Source organism: Lutjanus erythropterus, chromosome 6 (genome assembly GCF_056507025.1).
Source record: "Lutjanus erythropterus isolate fLutEry1 chromosome 6, fLutEry1.hap2, whole genome shotgun sequence".
NCBI classification, from domain to species: domain Eukaryota; kingdom Metazoa; phylum Chordata; class Actinopteri; order Lutjaniformes; family Lutjanidae; genus Lutjanus; species Lutjanus erythropterus.
In genome coordinates, this window is record NC_139322.1 from 7714182 (window position 1) to 7734421 (window position 20240).

The 20240-nt window shown below is 36.6% G+C and overlaps 2 protein-coding genes across 2 annotated transcripts; one reads left to right on the forward strand and one right to left on the reverse strand.

The window, feature by feature from the left end:
- Positions 1-3362: 3362 nt before the first annotated feature.
- Positions 3363-8986, forward strand: LOC146324798 (uncharacterized). The gene is made up of 5 exons (XM_084720412.1): positions 3363-3686; positions 6339-6398; positions 6570-6629; positions 6825-6872; positions 8131-8986. Exons 1-5 carry the CDS (start codon positions 3680-3682, stop codon positions 8301-8303), a joined length of 348 nt encoding a protein of 115 aa, XP_084576538.1. The 5' UTR covers positions 3363-3679; the 3' UTR covers positions 8304-8986.
- A 2888-nt stretch (positions 8987-11874) lies between these two features.
- On the reverse strand, positions 11875-18735 carry dazap2 (DAZ associated protein 2). The gene is made up of 4 exons (XM_084720413.1): positions 18577-18735; positions 16784-16902; positions 16443-16691; positions 11875-14624 (listed from the first exon to the last, which is right to left on the reverse strand). The coding sequence occupies exons 1-4, from the start codon at positions 18587-18589 to the stop codon at positions 14496-14498; spliced, it is 510 nt and encodes a 169-aa protein (XP_084576539.1). The 5' UTR covers positions 18590-18735; the 3' UTR covers positions 11875-14495.
- Between the last annotated feature and the right edge of the window lie 1505 nt (positions 18736-20240).

The window sequence follows — 20240 nt, forward strand, 5'->3', positions numbered from 1 at the left end:
AAGATAAATCATTGTGTAATTCTTTTTGTATCCTTTTGTTTTGTTGATTTGAACTGTTTGATGAACAAGCACAGCCCCGAGGATATAGCTAATGGATGGATGGATGGATACAATTAAAAAAATGCATTTAATTTAAAATATTGTGTCAATAGCTGTGGTTACTTCTCTGCCAATGGAGGTTTAAAAAGATAGGGGAAAAAAACAACGAGCTCTCACTCAGCTCAGATTCCTCAGCGAACTTCCTCATCAACTGAACACACTGTAACTTGCATTAATGGAAAGAGAAAGAGATGTGGCTTCTTGTTTTAAGATATAGGTATAGATTTTGGGAGATATAGGGGTGGCAGCTCCGTCTTGATTTTAAGAACGTGCTTTTTTTTTTACCCTCAGTAACAAACATGAAAGTAGCTTTACTGCATTATATTACACTATACTTTAACTGTCACATGGTGCAAGAATTTTGCATTTAATTTTACATAGATAAAGACTTAACCACAATAAATTGATGCAGAAACATCACAATTTGGTGCATGTTATAGTAGCCTTTGTGCATTTTTGCCTAAATGTTGAAACAAAACCAGTGTCTTTTCTTTAACAATTTAAAATATTTAGCTTTATTTTGGACCATATTATCAATAAATGAAATGTCAGATAAATCTCAGAGCTAAAATGTTGGGAATTATCAGGCTCTCAGAGGTCAGTCTTTGCTGGACGGAAAATGTGTGGTTTTGCTTTTGCTTCATTTTAAGAGGAAGGTAATAAGAGTGAGTGTATGGAAACTTCTTGTGGTCTGTTGACCTCAGTGTCTCTCACTTCTTGAATTGTAACAGCAAAGATTTTTTTTTTTAGAATGATAATCTTAAAACATAGAAACCACTTAGCCTACTGCTTTTTCTTATCTTATTGGCTAGGAGACAGTTAAATACCTGTTTGTCATGAAATATGAACTCAGAAGTGTCCCTGAGCGTGTGGAGATCAGGTGAAGATCATCAAGAGCCACAGACGACAGATAGTTTGAAAGACAGCATTCAAGCAAATTTTGCAGGTTTAAGCAAAAGTGAATGAGTAAACTCTTTCACATCCTTTGCTTTAACTGTCATCTGGATGATTATTCCTCTTTGACACGAGCTCTGAAGCTCTCACTCTGCCTGCTCGAGACACAACATAGTCCTGGGAGAGAAAGTGAGTGGACTTTAAAATATATATATATATATTTATATTGTTATTTAGAAAAAGGAAGGACTGCTGCTTTGTATCATGACTGAGGAATATCAATATCCATGCATCATCTTATTGGAGCGTTTTTTAAATTCATGGTTAGTTGTGCATAACTCTGTTGTCTACATCAACATAACCAGGAAGACTTTTACAGACTAATGGAAGTACTGACTTGTTGTGGCTGAATCCAAGTAGAGAAGGCGATGCGTTGTCTCTGCTGACACTTAAAAGCTGTGAAATAAGTAAATTGAAGTTTATATCTCCACTGCTACAATTTGCTTATCAGCTAAGAGATTCAGTGTCAGATTTGTTATATTATATGCTGCCTGCACTCCTTTTAGATGTGATCTTGTATACTTGATCCCATCTAGGAACTAAAACTCTCTGTTGCACAGATTTTGACCATTATGTTTTAAGTCTGTCACTCATTTATTCATTTCATTTCAGTCATTATTGATTCAATTATTCATTCCTTCTCTGGGTTGGTTACTCGTCTCCGATATTAAGATCTTTAGGGCTTTGGACAGTGGGCAGTGGTGGAGGAAGTATTAGATCCTTTGCTCAAGTAAAACACTGTAAAAATACTACTTAAGTAAAAGTATTTAAGTATAATCAGAAAAATTGTACTTCAAGTATTAAAAGTCAAAATGCATGAAAAGCAGCAAATCCTCACATTGATGAAGCTGGAACCATGAAATGTTTTACATGAAAAATTGCATAATCATAACAGTAATAATTTATTTTCTGTCACTTGACGACTAATTGTTTCTGCTGTACTTGTATAAACTGTTTGGTAGTATAACTCATAGTAAAACATCATATTCTATAAACTCTCTTTATGTTTTGTGTGCAAAAATCCCAACTAAAAAGTAACTAGTAGGCTAACTACAGCTGTCTGATGAAGTTACTTAAGTAAAAAGTACAATATTTACCTCTGAGATGTAGTGGAGTAGAAGTAGACAGTGACACGAAAAGAAAAGACTCAAGTACAAATACCTCAAACCTGTACTTTGGTACAGTTGGTCAGATAAAACATACAATTTGGGCTTTGGAAATGTAATATTATTGTTATTATTATTAAGCTAAACTAAGCTAAACTAAGGTAAATTAAGATAAGATAAGATAAGGCAGGGGTTCTCAAACTTTTTCTTACATGCCGCCCTTCAGAAGCTGAAAAAGTTCACACACCCCCTCCACCCTACACTTGATCATTAATCAATAATTGTGAAAGCAACTGATAAAAAAGGATTCAAGTTGAATTTTAGTGAAATTAAGCTCAGCATGACAGCATCAGCAAACTCTTCTCTGCTTATTTCCCCTGCAAAAATCATATTGATTTAACTTTGTTAAAAGGGCCCCCTGACAGTGGCTCCAGCAGGGGGGGCATCCCACAGTTTGGAAACCACTGAGATAAGATAAGATAAGATAAGATAAGATAAGATAAGATAAGATAAGATAAGATAAGATAAGACAAGACTTTATTAATCCTGAAGCAAGGTATTAAATATTAAATAGTATAAAATATAAAAGGAAATATATGTAAAAAATAAAGTGTATGAGGAGTAAATGCTAACAGTGCCTAATAGAATAATAATCAAAGTAACATTAGTTTAAAAAATCAAATAAAGAAAATTCAAGTAGTAACTAATACACAGCTAAATAATGAAAATAATTAATTATTATCCTTACGGCACAATGGAGAGTTTAAAAAAACAGAAAATGATCAAATGTGAAAATATATATATTTTGTATTTTTTTTTCCGTCTGTAGTGACACATCTTTCTAATAGACGATCTTTGAGGGGGAGATGGGGGGGGAGGAAAGGGAGGGGCGGAAATCGAGAGCGTGTGCTGCATGACTCACGAGTGCTGCTGTGAGAAAAAGTATCGCCACTTACTGTATTTCACAGACGCAGTTTCAGCCTCGCAACAAGCTTCAGTTTCAAACTTTAAAGTCAGCAGAGTGCGTTCGTTTTCTTCACCGCAGGAGATTAAAGTTTGTATTAACGCAGCTCGGTTTGACGCGCTCCGCTCCTCTCCGCTCCGCTGCGCCCAGGTAGGAAGAGCTCACAACAGCTGTGATGAACAATGTCTGATTGTTTAAAGTTGTGTTTCAGGATCGTCAAGACTTTACCTGGAAGTTTGGTCCACACTTCGCCGGTTTTAACCTCGGGGTGACTTTGTGTGACTGAAAGATGGTGAAAGAGTTGTTTTCCTTTTGAGGTTAAAGTCAGACTGACCGGTTTACTGAGAAGACAAAGAAGTGAGCTGACTAATGAGGTGTAACAATGGTGGAAAAAGGTGTTGACCGGTTAAATAAATCATGTCCAACAGAAAAACCAACATGGACATGAGCTGATAACCTGGGTGTGGAAATGTCACCGCGATATGTGGTTATTTATTGTTTTTATTGTGCTTTTTTGTTACAGCTATATTAGCTGCTGAGTTAACCAGCATTAACCATGAATGGTAAGTCCACATTTAATCTGTTTTCATTAAGTTTCCTTCTTCCTTCCTTCCTTCCTTCCTTCCTTCCTTCCTTCTGGCAGTGTTTATGACACAACCTGCAACGATTAATCAAATAATCGATTGTCAAATTAATCTCCAACTATTTTAAAAATCAGCTTGTCATTTTTTTTAAAGAACAAAAGTCAAAATTCTCTGATTTCAGCTTCTTAAATGTGAATATTTTCTGGTCTCTTTACTCCTCTACGACAGTAAACTGAATATCTTTGAGTTGTGAGTAAAACAAGACAATTGAGGATGTCTTCATAGGATTTTGGAAAGTCTGGTTTACATTTTACACCATTTTCTGACAGCTTTAAACAACTATTAATAGAGAAAATAATCTACCAATTAATAGACCTGAAAATAATCGTTAATGGCAGAGTTTTTGAGACATCAGCTGTAGAGATGTCTGTCTTCTCTCCTGTATAATAGAACTAGATGGCACTCAGCTTGTGGGGCTCAAAGCACCAAAGAAAAATAAACATTTTCATGTAGGAATGAAAGTAGAAAGAAAGTAGTTCTAATAGATTCTACGGTAGAATGAAAGTATTTCTGACATTAAACTGTGCATAACAAGGTCTGTGGATTATCTTGATCTTAGTTTTCTCAAAGTAAAAGTAATCAGCAACCATTTGGAATCAAAAATTATAAACTTTTGATGGTTCCAGGTCGTCAGATGTGAGAATTTTCTACTTTTTGAAGGGTGTTTTCACACCTACTTCGTTGGTGCAGACCTTCAGACTTTTCAGTTTGATCCGGACCAGAGTTACAGGTGTGAAAACATGTTTTTTGGATGGTTCAGACTTTTTAATTACTGCAGATTATGACAGGATATAATCGGAGCCGGAAGAAGGAAAAGGAACGCACCAAAACAAAACGAGCCATGGGAGAACATGTTTTTTTTTTTTAAGATTGTTTTTCAGACATTGTTTGCCTTCATGTGAAAGCTGAAGATATGACAGAGAGAGAGGATGACACGCAGCAAATGGGCCGCTGGTGAGAATCAGAACAGGACTCTGCAGCCGCTGCAGAAGACTGTTAGCCTCAATACACAGGGCGCATGCTCTACCAACTGAGCTACAGGGAGGCGCCAAAACCAGACGTTTAACTGGCATCTGGTCTGACTACGTTAAAAAAAATTAACTGGAAAAAACTCAACATAAACATAAACAACATACAACATAAACGGCCACTGGAGTCAGGCGCCCTGCCAAACTGTAAACACACCAACGTCAGACGCACGCCAGTCTACAAACCAATCAATGTCAAATGTAGAGAAACGCAGCCCATGTAGGTGATGACGACAGGACGCAGGTATGGCATGCGAAGTTCTTTTGTCTGCTTTAAGGCTGCAACAGTTATTGGGTCAATCGGTCGATTATTTTCCTAATAAATTGATTAATAGTTGTTTGGTCTTTAAATGTCAGAAAACCGTGAACAATTTTGATCAGTGTTTCTCAGTAAACAAGACGACGTCCTCAGATGTTCTGTTTTGCCCACAAACAAAAGAATTCCACCCAGTTTCATGAAAATCAGGAAAGCAGCTTTTCCGTAATCATGCTGACAGACAGACACAGCCAAGTGAAATCACTCCGTAACAAAAACCTTCTGCCGTCTCCTGAGCACTTTTGATACCTTTCAGTACATTTTACTGATTATTTTCATTCTGATTAAGCTGCAGATTATTTTCTCAGTTATTCATTTGGGCTATAAAACATCAGAAAGCAATGAAGAATGCCTGTCAGACTATCCTAGCACCCATGATGACGTCAACCAAACCAAAATATTTGATTTACAGTATCATCTGACTAAGTGCTGACCTGAATCTACTATAACTTGTGCAATAACTCACCATGAAACATATACAAAACAGTTACTTCACTGTTATATATGACTGTAGCTTGATGCACTGCTATTCATCTTATATTTTTATTTCATTTATATTGCTAATATATATTGTAAATAAGGCACATGCACCTTTACACACTTCTCATTGTATATATTTTTATTATTGTTATATTATCTATTTTATATATTGTAGTAAAATGTATACTTTACATATGTATAATTTTCTATCTTATCTTTATATCTTGGAATTATCTGTGCTTATATATATTTCTATTATTGAACAGGAGCATCAGTAATGTTTACACATTCAGAGAAAAGCAGGAAATTCAAACATTTGAGAGCAAAAAGTGTTTTGCTTAAAAAAAGACAAAAAATAGTAAAACATAAATTTTCTTTTGTTTGATCTGCTTTTTTTGCAGATAATACATTTGCACTTCTATTGTAGAAATCTAAATACTTTCACTTGTAATTGAGTGTTTTTATTAGTGTGTTATTGCTCCTTTCACTCGTTAAAGATCTCAGTATTTTTTTGTGCCACTGACCGGTGTGTTCTCTGATTAAGTCCTTACATCACAGAGGATTCGGAAATAAATTTTGTTTCAGGTTTGTTTCCGTCCCAGCCCTCTAATAATCAGATTACTGTGTCACAACACTCAGTATTCCCTCTCAGCCAGCAGCTATGCAGTTACACAAGTCTCCTGCAGCAGACCGTGTGTCGGAGATAGAGCCCTGCAACATTTTTAAAAATGCTTTTTTATCTTCCAGATTCAGACGTGGTGCCTCCGACAACGGTCTCCTCATACACAAACATGACTGTGACAGAGGGTGAGTACACTGTGTGTGTTTTTTTTTTTTTTTTTTTTTTTTTTTTTAGATCTGTTCTAAACGTGTTCACTCGGCTTCTAAAGCTGAGCTGCTGCCAACAAGTAACCTGATGTCACAACCTTGTATTTTGTGCTGTTTTATCAACACATGTCATGCTTGTGTTTTGTTCAGCATCAGATACGGGACTCTTAACATCACTTCCCACACAAGCAGACACCACCATGATTCAGGGTAACTCCTACACTCTTTGTTTTTTTTTTTTTTTTTCCTATCAGTGATGCACACACACACACACACACCAGTCTCCGCCTGGACATGCACAGTTGTGAGATATGGAACAATTTACTTCCTCTCCTGTACCTTGTCTGTTACCTGACAGCAGAGGTTTAAAATACAGTCTATTCATGTCATTTTTCTTTCCTGCAGTGGTAACAACAGCAGCCCCCTCAAGTCCAGACTCTGCAGTTATTGCAGGTAACTGAACTTTTTTCTTGTTGCATTGTGAAGTCATAATGTTTCAGCATATAGCACAAACAGTGTTTGTACAAAGTCTGGAAAGTTTGGAAAACGCTTAATTTCATGGTTAGTTGCAGCAGCCCCATGTTTAGGGCTGCAGCTAACGATCATTTTAATTGACGATCAGTCTGTTCAATATTTTCCCGATTAACAGATTCGTTGTTTGGTCTGCAGAATGTCAGAAAATGGTTAAAAATGTCGATCAGTGTTTCCTAAAGCTCAGGATGACGTCCTCAGATTACTTGTTTTGTCCACAACACAAAACCCCCCAGAAAATACTCACATTTTAAGAAGCTTGAATCAAATTTTGACCTTTTTTCTCCTAGAAAAAACACTCAGACTGATTGCTGATTAACTTAATAGTCAGTCCATTAATTGTCGCAGCTCTAGTTATGTTTCCAAGGTTAGGAATATGCTTGAATTTGAATATACACTTGAAAAATGCTTGATTTTTCAACTAGAGCTGCAGCTGTAAAGTCTGTATTTTCATTGTCAATTAATTTGTTGATTATTTTCTCAATTAATCAGTTAGTTGTCTGGTCCATCAAATGTCAGAAAATATTGAAAAATGTTGATCAGTGTCTCCTAAAGTCCAAGTTGACGTCCTTAAATGCTTCATTTCGTCTACAACCCAAAGATTTTGACAGTTTTTCTTAAAAAAAAGTTAGTCCATTAATTGTCGCAGCTCTAGTTATGTTTCCAAGGTTAAGAATATGCTTAAATTTGAACAAAGTCTTGAAAAATGCTCGATTTACAACTAGAGCTGCAATAATAAGTTATTTAGTCAATCAAAATAATAATTGTTTGTCTTTTTCAAGTAAAAATGTTAAATATTTCCTGGTTCCAGCCTCTTACATGTGAGGATTTGCTGCTTTTCTTTGTCATTTCTTATTCCTCCTTTTGCTGCGAGCCCCTACAACCAACTCAAGGACCCCTGTTGGTCTCTGGACCCCAGTTTGAAAACCACTGGCCTTGCATGTGGCATATCTAAACACAGGAAACAGGAAAGGAGAAAGTCGACCGAGGTTCTGCTGTGCACAACGCTTGCTCAACTGTTATTGGAGTACAGAGCAAAAAAGAGGCGGGACTTCAGTTGCATTGATAGGAACAATTTAGATGTGATGAAACACGCTTCGAGGGTAGTTGGGGTACCTTAAAAGTGCTTGAATTTTACTTTTAGAAAGGTGTAGAAAGATATTTTTCCTTATTTTTCCAGTGGTCATTGTTCTCATCCTGCTGACGGTCGCTGCTCTGGGCTTCCTGCTTTACCGGTATCTCTGCCACAACAAAGGGGACTACAGGACGACAGGGGAGCTGGCTCCAGGAGAAGACCCCGACGAGGAGTACAGCAACCAGGCTGCGAGCGAAAAGAAGGAATACTTCATATGAAGCTGCTGAGGACGTGCAGGGAGCGAGTGAGGCTGAAGAAAGGAAAAAAAGTGAAGGAAGAGAAAAGTGGACTTTTTTTTTTTCTGTGTCTGTGTTTTGAGGAAAAGCCGCTACTCGCTGCACACGGTGGCAGAGAAAATCCTTGTTGAAGATTTCATTATGAAAAACGCAGTGGAGCACAAGAAATACCAAAGATGAGATTGTTATCGTAGGAGTGAACGTTGATGGAAGAGGAGCAGGTGACGAGACAACAGGTGTGTTCAGATTAGCAGAGCGAGGTGTGAAACAGGTGGTGGGATTTTTTTTTTAATGTCACAGTTACACGATCAGTAAAGACTCAGTAACAATCAGAATGTAAGATTAGCTTGTCCGCTGCATTATTTATCAGCCGTGTTTCCGTTTTTTTTCTCTTAGTATTTGTATTATGTTATTCCATTCACACATACTGTATTTTTTCCTTTTGCTTTTAAAATGGCTTTTCTATGCAGTTCTTTTATAAGCTAGTCAAAAAAACAGTGGCGTCCTTTTTAAACACAGGACAGCTAAACATTATCTGTTGTACTTGATTTTTTTGCACCTGGTTTTGTTTTGTATGATTCATCGCCAGACATGGTTACTGACAACTTCCCTATTTGAGAGAAATATGGAAGACAATAAAATTTGTTTTTGGACTGGTGTCATTACACAGCCTGACCGTTTACAGTGATGTTAAATGCATTTTGAATTATACTGTTGATCAATGCTGAAAGAATTAAAATGTTTTAGAGCGCACAGTTTGATACGTAGAGCATAGATGTGCATCAAAACCTTTCAGAGACATCAGACGTCATTGATGGGGTATTTTATCAGTTTCAGTGTATGTTACATGAAGAATATTTTTTCCACTTTACCTTGGTGTCACAGTCTTTTCCGATGTTATATAAGCCAAGTATTGCTTTCCAAGGTTCCTATACATTTTCCAAAGTTAAATTCAAGGTACATTTCTAAGTTTTTCCAGCAGCTTACAGCTGTGATAAGTTGTGTATTTATACACACTTTATAGATGCTCAAAATTATTTAATTTCTTCATCACATTGAATTAAATGTTTCTGTGCTATAAACCAAAATAATGTTTCGTGATAGCATTCAAAATCAATCACCTGTCTGCCAGTAGACTTGGCATCAGAGCTGAAATGATTAATCAATTATTAAATTAATCGCCAACTATTTTAGTAATTAATTGTTTTGACTTTCTATAAATATATATATGAAATGTCCAAATGTCAGCTTCTCAAATGTGAATATTTTCTAGTTTCTTTAGTCCTCAATGACAGTTAACTGAATATCTTGTTGTTTTTGGACAAACCTGGACATTTGAGGACGTCTGCATGGGCTTTGGACAGAAGTGATCAATAATTTTGACATTTGACATTTTACAGACCAAACCACAATGGATTAATTATCGATTAATCGAGAAAATAATCGACTGATTAATTAATGATGAAAATAATCATTACTTACAGCCCTACTTGACATTTTATATAACATGGTTGAGTGGAAAAACAATCACTCAATCACTGGACAAATAACTTCAGTTTTAATAAAATCCTTTTCAGGCGGGGCTCAAGAAGAGTCGTCTTCATTCTGTGCAAAAGGCAACAGCTATTAGATGCTCTGACTTATTCTGTTACTTTATCAATATAGTCAACTATTCAGTTAGGGAGCAGTTTAATATGAAACCAATAGAACTACAACTTCAAGCACTTTAAAGCACTTCATCTAAAATCCAATCACTTCTCAAACCATGAAAACTTCGCATTAAAATTAAAAGTGTTTTCAAGTATTTTCAGCGACTGTAAGAACCCTGGCTTTCTCCAAATACACCAGACTCTTTTATAACAAAAGACTAATTTTACTTTGCAGAACACGGGAGTTGTTGGTCTACCACTGCCTGTGTTTTAAAGGGTTAGTCTGGATTCACTGAAGTCACACAAACACACTGATCAACAGAGGCAGCAGTTGACCTGCAACCTCTAGGTTTCGCGAGGTAAAATGACTTTTTGCCAGTTTAGTTTGTTTACCTTGGAGAGAATATTTGGCTTATGTAAAGGCAATTTCTTGTTGGAAAAGGCTGTCTGACAGCAGGGTAAAGAGGCAAAAATATTCGTAATAATAGTGTACACTTATACTTACATATGAATACGTTAAAATGTTTTGCTGGTGACCCCGTCCACAGCAGTCTGTGCTGGTGCTCCTCTGACCAACATCTACTGTAGCTGACAATGAATAAGTGCCTCATACACCCACGCATCAAATAATCCAAACTATCCCTTTAAGGTGTGATTTACTGTGGGCCGCTTGATCAAAATGTGATTGATGTGCTAAACTTGCAACTCAATGTAATGCAAGGTGATTCTGACAAAAATACAGATCCATATCTGACTCAATACCTTTCATATCAAAGTGACAATAGTTTGGTTGTGTCTGTTGTTTGTTTCCTACAGCACATATACAAAATCACTAATATATAATTTTTTTATTCATTCATTATCCATAACCACTTATTCTTGAAGGGTTGTTGGGGGCTGGATCCTATCCCAGCTGACACTGGGCGAGAGGCGAGATACACCCTGGATAAGTCGCCAGTTCATCGCAGGGCTGAAACATAGAGGCAGACAGCTGTTCACTCTCACATTCACACCTACGGGCAATTTAGATTCACCAGTTAACCTTTTATCCTGCATGTCTTTGGACTGTGGGAGGACAGAAAGACCCCGCTCCATAGACTCCCCAGCACCCCAGCTGGTTGGGGGATTCAAACTCAGAACCACTGTGTCACCCACTAATAATGATGTCTGACAAAAAAAAAATCTTTAGTGATATTGCTAAGGGCAAGCAAGTAGAAGCATCTGCTAAAGTTAATAAAACTCTCAATGGCTGTGCAATAAATCATTATTAGATTAGATTGTGGACATGTTAGAAGTATTTTAAATACATAATTAAAATGAACTGATGGTTCTAACTCTTCTATTATTTGCCTTTACTCACATAGTGATTATATCTGCATTAATGATGATTATTTATCAAAAATCTCACTGTTAGTATTTTGTGAATGCACCAATAGTCACCTCTACAATATTGTTTCTATACTGGCAGAGAAACTGCAGCATATTCAATAAGATGATCACTATTTGAGAATTTACAGTATTCTGTTATTTTAGAGAAACTGTTTATTGATTATGTATCACAGAATAGCCTAAAAATCTAGATACTATTTATTATAGTCCTAGTAAGGACTCATATTAATATAATCCCAATCATCACTTATAACCCACTCAAAGTGTCTGGTGAAGTGGTTTTTCCAACACAAAACATTTGTATTTGACATTCTGGGAATGAGAATAAGAAATCAACTACCTTTCTGGTGCATTTACAAGCAGCTCAGACCTGCTGATCCGATTGATTCTACCTTTAAATCAATAAATTTACCACACAACAAAACCCCAGATGTTATCTCATTCCACATGAGATAAATGCCTGCCCTTTTCTAAAACATTTGTATGTGCGAATAAAATTAAACAAACATGCAGCATTTCAAATTTCCAAAATAACCTTTATTCTAAACTTACATTTTAAATTTTAAGTTTAGTATAAAAAAGTTAAGTGCACCTAAGTTCTTTTTTCAAAGTATTCCATCTTTGACACTCATCTCCTTTAGTAATCTTAAAAGATAGAACGTGTACCAAAGTCTATCACATCACTTCAGTACATACATCTTTTTTTTTCTTATTTTTTTTTACAAAATATTGTAAAGAGAATCCCTGAACTATAAATGTCCATAATCCTTCAACAAAGGGTGATCCATTTGCTGGCTGTGGTTGGCATAGCATCTACTGGTCAGCTGTAATTTACAGTACTTCATATTGCTGGGACAAAGCCACCATTATGCTGCTTTACAAACAATCGGAGCAGAGATGGATTTAAAAAAAAAAAAAAAAAAGAAGAAGAAGAAAACATTTGTTTAAATCATATTTTATAAGCTTTGATAGCTGTGGCCTCTTCCCCAGCAAAGCAAACTGCAGCGTGAGTGAGAGTAAAGGAATATTGAGCCACTTTAGAAACATGTCAGTCACGTCTGGTGTAGTAGCTTCGTGCACTCGTACGTTTCCAGACAGCTGCTCCCTCTCACTTAAATATCGCTGAAAATCACTCCGCGTTGGTCGACAGCAACAGCATTTGTTTTCTGGTGGCCACAGCTGTTAAAACTTGATATGGTATGTCGGATACCCAGTGACACATGACGCTACCAGACACCAAAATGAAGAATATCTACAAATATTTATGGTATCTATACAGACTTATATAGTTAGATACCTTATTTAAGTTTGCAAGATAGCATATTACGTCAAGATTCTAAATAAGTTTATTTACCAGCACAAAAAAAATGTATTTCAATGAACTACAATGCTGACAGTGATATAGCCTCATTGCAAACTTTTTGCATACACTTTCAGGCTACTGAACAACACGACACGTCTTGACGTTACTCTCAAATGGACTCGATGAACTTTACAATCTAAAAATGTTCAAAATTCTCACAGCTTTCTTTGAAAAAGTCATGAAAACAGAATTTAAAAGAAAGAAAGAAAGAAAGAGAGTAGCCCCTTGTCTGCAACCACTCAGATTTGCTTTGCAGTGCATCTCAGATAAAAAGTATTTAATCAAATTTGTACATAGCAAAGGTGCAAAAATATGCAACGATTTAAAGATGCAATTAACCCACATAAAGTGACATTAACACATTAACTAACCAACAATCTCATCAGATGATATGTTTGCTTTTAAATTGTGACGTTTTAAATTTCAAGTCACAACCAAACATAAGTGCATTGTATACCAAATCTTTGGTACAACCAGCTCATTGGTTATACTAACAAATTTATTAGCCTAACTACTCATGTAGATCACTTAGATGTGGAAAAGTAATGAAACAAAAACGAAGAAACACTGAAATATTTAACAAAGTCTCCTCAACTTTTGAAAATGTTGCCTAAAAACTAACGCTATCACAAAGGTGGCATTTTTCTACGGTGAATAATTACCAAAAAAATGTTGCTGTGTGAAAAGACAAAGAGAAACAACAAAGGGTAGTTGTTGAAATCTGCACAATCAAACATTTAGTGTATAAACTCTGGGTATCCGACTGAAAATAGAAAACAGGAGACAAAAAAAAGCTAAAATGTTACACCAACCACCCCTTCCCATTCAACTTACTATTTGGATTTACTTTAAATTTCTTTCCTTTAAGTTTACTGAAGTTAATTTGCTTTAAATTAGGGCTATCCCCAGTGCTCTTTGGCACTTGACTATGTTCATCTACAAGTTGCCCAACAAGGTACAGTAAACCACTTTGGATATTGCATGAAATCTTTTCTTGAATTATTTGCTTTAATTTATTTAATTTATTTAATTTACAAGTGATTAAATAAAACAATCTGTCAGATCGACAGTTCACTGTGCAACAGATTTGCCGTGATATTTTGAATACTGTGCAAAGGACAAGACAATTCTAGCTAAGAGCATCCGAGATGCTTACTCTTTTTTTTTTGTATAGTTGAAATGTAATTTCTCATGATCATCATACTGGTATTTACATGAACTATTACACACCTAATAATTTAACTACACTAAAAGTTTTCAAAAAAGACAAGTGGAGATTTCTTTTTTTTGCGCTTTCACAGCAACTTTGTAACTGCATTTCACTTTCACCATAAAGCAGCTAAACTATATAATGCGGGTCAGATATTTCAACATTTCATTTACGTAGCTTTACAGGTATACATGAACATCTCAATGTGTAATTTGCGATCAATTCGATCTCTTGAACAAATACAGATGCCTGAAAGAGGTCCGATCTGAAATGACCGAAGAGGTTCGACCCAATGAGGAATTATGAAATGAATTCTACAACGTTTAAAAATTTTTATTTGTCCTCCTCAGGCGGTGGCATTCATCATTTGATCTCTAGGTCAGAAGTGGAGTACTGTACCTTTCACGAGGGCTCTAAAATATTACATTCCGTTAGGTGAAATCAGTATTGTGGCATGGCCAAGCAGCCTGAAGAGGGAGGCGTATGGGATGGGGGAGGATCTGGGGCATCGTTTTGGGACGGGGACACGGTTTAGGCATGAAGGGGGAGGTGAGGACTTGCTGTTACCAGATGGTATAACCTCCACCGGATCCGCCCAGGAAGAAGTTATTCTTGCGCTGTGTCATTACAACGTTGGCACCCTGCATGGCGGCCAGCTGAGCGGCGTTGGGGGGATGTCCAGGAGGTGGGGGCTGGAAAAGGGGAGCAACGAGAACAAACATTGGTCGAGAACTTTTGGATTTAAAATATTCTGTTGTCCAAACACAAGATGACACTGCATTGTCCTAACTGCAATAATTCCGGCTCCTTTATAGGGATACTTTGGACCTTCTTCAGTGGGGTTGTATGATGCACTGATCCATCGTCAGTGTATTAGCTACAGTAGATGCTGGTCGGTACATCAGGAAGCTAAGCAATGTAGGCCTGTGTACAGGCTCAGCAGCAACAGAAAGAAAAATCCATCAGTTTAGGCGTATGCTATATTTAGAATATTTTCACAGTTTTATCTTGTCATCAGACATCCTTTTTCAATGGGAAACCACTGTTACATAAGCCAAATGCTGCTGTTTCACCAGACTCCGAAGGCAAAAACGTTTTACCTCACAGACCCTGGGAGTTGCTGGTCTACCACTGTTTTGATCTAATGGTTAGTCTGTGTTATTGTGGGACTTATGTGTTTTCATTGGTTTGTTCAGATTCACCAAACTCACAGAACACAAACAGACTAACAGATTGAAGCAGCGGTAGACAACTCCTTTGCTCTGTGAGATATAATCGCTGTTTTTGCTCTTTGCCAGCAAGATAAAGTTAATGAAAAAATTCTACATATAACTTAAACTTAAAGTGGTGTTTATTTTTTTTTTTAGGTGGTTTAGGTCTGTTTTGCTGCTGACACTGTCCATGACAGTTCATTGCTTAGGTTCTGTGCTGGTACTCCTCTTTGCTTATCCAAAGTGGTGGTGTGCCAGAAAGTTACTGTAGGTAATACATTGACTATTAATAAATACCTTATACCAGAGCTTCTCAATTTTGTCTTAGCCAAGGACCCCTTACAAGAAAGAAAATTTACCAGGGGACCCCTGCATGCATCTCTCTTCGAAATAAACTGACTTAGCCTTTCCCAATCCTGGTCCTTGAGTCCCTCTGCCCTGCATGTTATAGATGTTTCCTTGCTCCAACACACTTAATTTAAATGATCGGGTCGTTATCAGGCTTCTGCAGAGGTTTGATGATGAGCTGATTATCTGAATCAGGTGTGTTGGTGCAGGAAACACCTAAAACATGCAGAGCAGAGCGCCCCGAGGAACAGGACTGGGAAACGCTGATAGCCAACTTTTTTAAACTTATACAAAAGAACAACACAAGATAAATACATTAGAAAGATATTAGACATGCATTAAAAATATTTGCACCATGTCAACACGGAATACCTGTGTAGAGAGAACCGGTTTTGACTATTAATGGGTTGCGTGTGGGTGACACATGCTTGACTGGTGAGAGGAAGTATTACATATATTTATTAAGAGTTATAGAAGGCAATCCAGGCACTCCAAAAAATATATGCTAATGATGAGGGAATGAAGTTCAAAGCCCTGACAAAGACCTGTAATATTTATGTTGGCATTTTAAACGTGCAATAAAGGCTTTTTATTTTTCTTTCCTTGTCCTGCCCATTTATTTTTAGGACTGCCTGGATTGCCTTCCTGATAATCCTGTTTATTTTTTCTCTGTTCTCCAAGGGCACCCGACACATTGTTCAGAGCAACCAGTTATCTTGCTCTTTACAGTTTTAGATAGTAGTTTAGAACATTATCTATCAACTATTTTAGGTTTAAAATGTTATTTGTTGAATTATGACGCCTTTTGTACAAAAAAGAAAAAAAAAGAAGCTTTTACAGACTCCCTGACAGGGTGCCATGGATTCCTATTTGAGAACCACTGCCTTTTACAGCCCCACTTCAAATAAGCCTAACTATCCCTTTAAGTCATTGAACTGGGAGGATACTCACTGGGATGGAAACGCTGCTGCCTGCTGTGAAGCGAGCACCAGTATCAAAGCCGCCTTCCACCATCACTGTTGAGCCAGGCGGGTACACGGCTCCCATGGGGTAGTAAGCCATGGGGACGTTCTGACCCACCGGCCCAACAGGCATGTGTGGCTGCATGGGCATGAACACCTGAGCACCAGGGTAGGGAGAGGACATCTGAGGCAACTGACCAGGCACCTGAGGTGGAAGCACATATCTGGGCTGGTATATCTGCAAAAACACAATGAGGAAAAAAACTGTTTAGAAATGTTCATTCTGAGTATTTATTGTGTTATCAGATGGCATATAAATGTAACAGTTACCTCAGAATATGCAGGTGGCGTGTCTGTGTAAGGAGGTGCCTGAGGAGACATTTGCATAGCAGGAGGGTATACAGGTGCAGAGCTCTGCTGAGGGTACACAGCCTGCTGTGGATATGAACCTGTAAAACAACATTTTACTTTAAGCAAATGGTCGTCCTTTAGTCCTAACAGTGACACACGGAAATCCCAGGTTGAGTGACTGATAGTGTCTTTGTGGCACAGAGTTGTGAAATTATTAGGGCTGCAACTAAGAATTATTTTCACTATCCAATATGTTAATAATTTTCTGAATTAACTGATTGGTTGTTTCATCCATAAAATGTCAGAAAATTGTTAAACATGTTGATCAGAAAGCGCAATATGACGTCCTTAAATGTCTTGTTTTGTCCACAACCTGACAATATTCAGTTAATAATAACAATTAACAATAAAAATGTTTTTTAAGGACCAGTGCTGAAAAATTGGCAAAACAACAGAAAAAAAGACTTGAGGCATCAAAACAAGCGAATAAAACATCTAAACAGAGCTGAAATGATTAGTCTACTATTAAATTAGTAATTTGATAGAAGATTTAGAGATGCATGATATGGGTTTTTTTCAGCCAATATGATAATTGATAATTACCTGCTTCACATAGCCAATACCAATAAGTGGTAATTTCATGATTTGAAAATTAAAATATAAAAAGTTTAAATAACTGTAGTTTATGCACACCTGAGGGTAAGAAAGGATAATATGTAGTGAGCAAGGATGGATGATTTGATATGCCATCGTTCTGATCACACTAAATCTGACATCACTATTAAAACATAAACAACAGTTCTAACTATTTAAATGTTTGTTTATTTTCTCTATTTAAGTACCTTGAAACTTCACAAATATATATTTGGATTTTGTAGAGCATTTTGATTGAGAATCAAATTAAATACTTTGACATAATCTGCCAAATCAGATATTATTAGAACCAATATTTATCATATATAGTTTCTTTATCAGAATAATGAACAAACAAGTAAATAAATTATATACATTTCTGCTATTTATCGTTCATCTCATAGAAAATCAGTTTGATAATTGATTAATCATTTCAGTACATTTTAAGGTAAAATGATTTAGTTCCACCTTAACAAATGTGAATATTTACTGTTTTTTTTTATATTGTCACACAAAATAAGACTTTAAGGCATTGCAAATATATTATGAGCATTTTGTCCTATTTACTGACATTCATTAGACCAAATAATCGTTAGATTAATCGATACTGAACGTAATCGTGTGTGTATGCGTATGGGTAATAACAAAAGATCTGAGTATGTTGAAATAAGGCGCAAAGTAAAAAAGATAAAAGGAGATATATGATGTTCATATCAATATACTTATACTGTATTCATACTATACAAACCTACAATATTAATAATAGATTATTCAGGGTTAGATTCCCATGCATGTAAGCCAAAACAGAAAAATCATGTCTTCGCCTTTAAAAAGCTGCCTGTGTTGAATGATGCTAGCTAACTGAAAATATGTGACCTGGCCACTAATGCTGTGGTGATGTAAGGTGACAATAAATTTAGACGCTCATTATTAACACAAACAGTATTTCATAATAAACTAGATGCCCAAGCTCAACGTGTTTGCTTCGTAGCGTCCGTTTATTGTCATGTAACGTTGCTAAACGTGAAGTCCGCTTCAGATGGCCATAACGACAGCTCTTCATCTCTGGTTATAACGTCAGCGTCGTACGGCGAACAGCTGATTTATTTTTTTTTTAAAGAAATGTCTGGAGAAAATACCTTTGTTGTTCATTGTTGTGGACTGATCCGCGGACTGAGGAATATCAGATTAAACGGAGCTCAAGTGTGTCTTGTCACGGCCTTATAACAGGTTACGGCTGCTTCTTCACAATCACTCACTTCCTTGTTTTTCAGCTTCTTGTTGTTGTGGAAGTGGTGACGTCAGACGTCCTCTCTCTGTGGTAACACGCACGCAGTGTTTTACGTGCGCGCGCCCCCTACAGGTAGAAACGGAGGAGAGTTCAAGAGTGAATGAAGGTGAACTGTTGACTTCTAGAAAAGACTCAAAAATTTGATTTAAATACAAGGTCAGCATATATTTAGAAGGAATAACACTTAAGCACATAGGACGCGAGATTTAGAGGGTTTGTTGTCAGGATACTTAGTGAAATAGGCATAGATAAATAGTTAGCTAACTAGCTAATTGTTAGCTAGATCTAGTAAGGCTGGGCAATATGGACATCGAATATCACAATATTCTTGACCATACACCTCCATATTGATATTTATCTTTTTCTGTTGCAACAATATTGGAGGGATGACTATTAGTGCTTTTGCAAATATTAACACAATGAGATACTTGACAAAGAATCATCAGTAAAATGGATGTTAGGAATGCAACCAATGATTATTTTCATTATCAATTAATCTGCTGATCAATTGCACAAATACGTTTAGTCTATAAAATGTTGAAAAAAATGTGAAAAATGCTCCCTGCAATTTCCCAGAATCCAAAGTGGTGTCTTTAAATAGCTTATTTTGTCTAATAAACAGTCCAAAACTCAAGGACAAAGAGAAGTAGCAAATCGACTAATCCTTGCAGTTGTACTCTAAAAATGTACAAAGATAGTGCCTGGTACTCTGTACGTGGTCTAATACTTATCTTTCTCTTGTGTTATATTGATATAATTTAACAATACAACACAAAATAAAACAAAACAACAAGTGTTAGTGTTGATATTAATGAGCCGTTTCATTTTTCTGCCATTGACTTGTAATGAACTGTCTGTATTGGGCACCATAAATATTGCACAATAGGCTGTTATCACACCAGACATTTTGACTTGTCATGATAGGAAAAGCACAGGTGTTACATTAATGATGCCACTGTTTTATTCAAGTGTCCCAATTAGCTATGACAGTGTGACAGTGAGCCAGCATGAACAATACCAGGACCCTGAAACTGAACCAGCTTCGTGAAATTCACCCATCATTACATTTCCAGCAACACCAGTAACAATTTGCAGCACAATTCCGATGACAAAAAATATCACAGCTTTATATATAAATACAGAACACAGAAATAACAGCAGAAACAATACTCAAATTGGTGAGTCAAAGACGAGAAAAGGGGGAGAAGATACAGTAAGGATAATTTCATAGGGAACAAGCTTAGGTTGAAAAAAATACAAGGACAAAGAACAGCATTTAACATACTCATGAATGTAATAGCAACAGCTTTTTGGTTTCCACTTTAAGAGGGACTCAAAATATAATAGTTTTTAATGGGGAAAATGCATAAATGATAAAATGAATGATGACTGAATTCTGGTATTGCACTTGCTGTAATGCAACCATTGTTCATGTTTTTAGGAACAAGGGCCTTGCTACACCCCACCCTTTGGTGGCCGTAACTAACCCAGCTTGACCACAAAAAGACGCCT

What these genes read in the sequence shown, in the direction of transcription:
- LOC146324798 (XM_084720412.1), top strand. An exon ending in AGACACCACCATGATTCAGG is followed by an intron (nt 6,630 to 6,824) that starts GTAACTCCTACA and finishes TCTTTCCTGCAG; the next exon opens with TGGTAACAACAGCAGCCCCC. An exon ending in AGACTCTGCAGTTATTGCAG is followed by an intron (nt 6,873 to 8,130) that starts GTAACTGAACTT and finishes TTATTTTTCCAG; the next exon opens with TGGTCATTGTTCTCATCCTG.
- dazap2 (XM_084720413.1), bottom strand. An exon ending in CGCCACCTGCATATTCTGAG is followed by an intron (nt 16,692 to 16,783) that starts GTAACTGTTACA and finishes GTGTTTTTGCAG; the next exon opens with ATATACCAGCCCAGATATGT. An exon ending in GCAGCAGCGTTTCCATCCCA is followed by an intron (nt 14,625 to 16,442) that starts GTGAGTATCCTC and finishes CCCCTTTTCCAG; the next exon opens with CCCCCACCTCCTGGACATCC.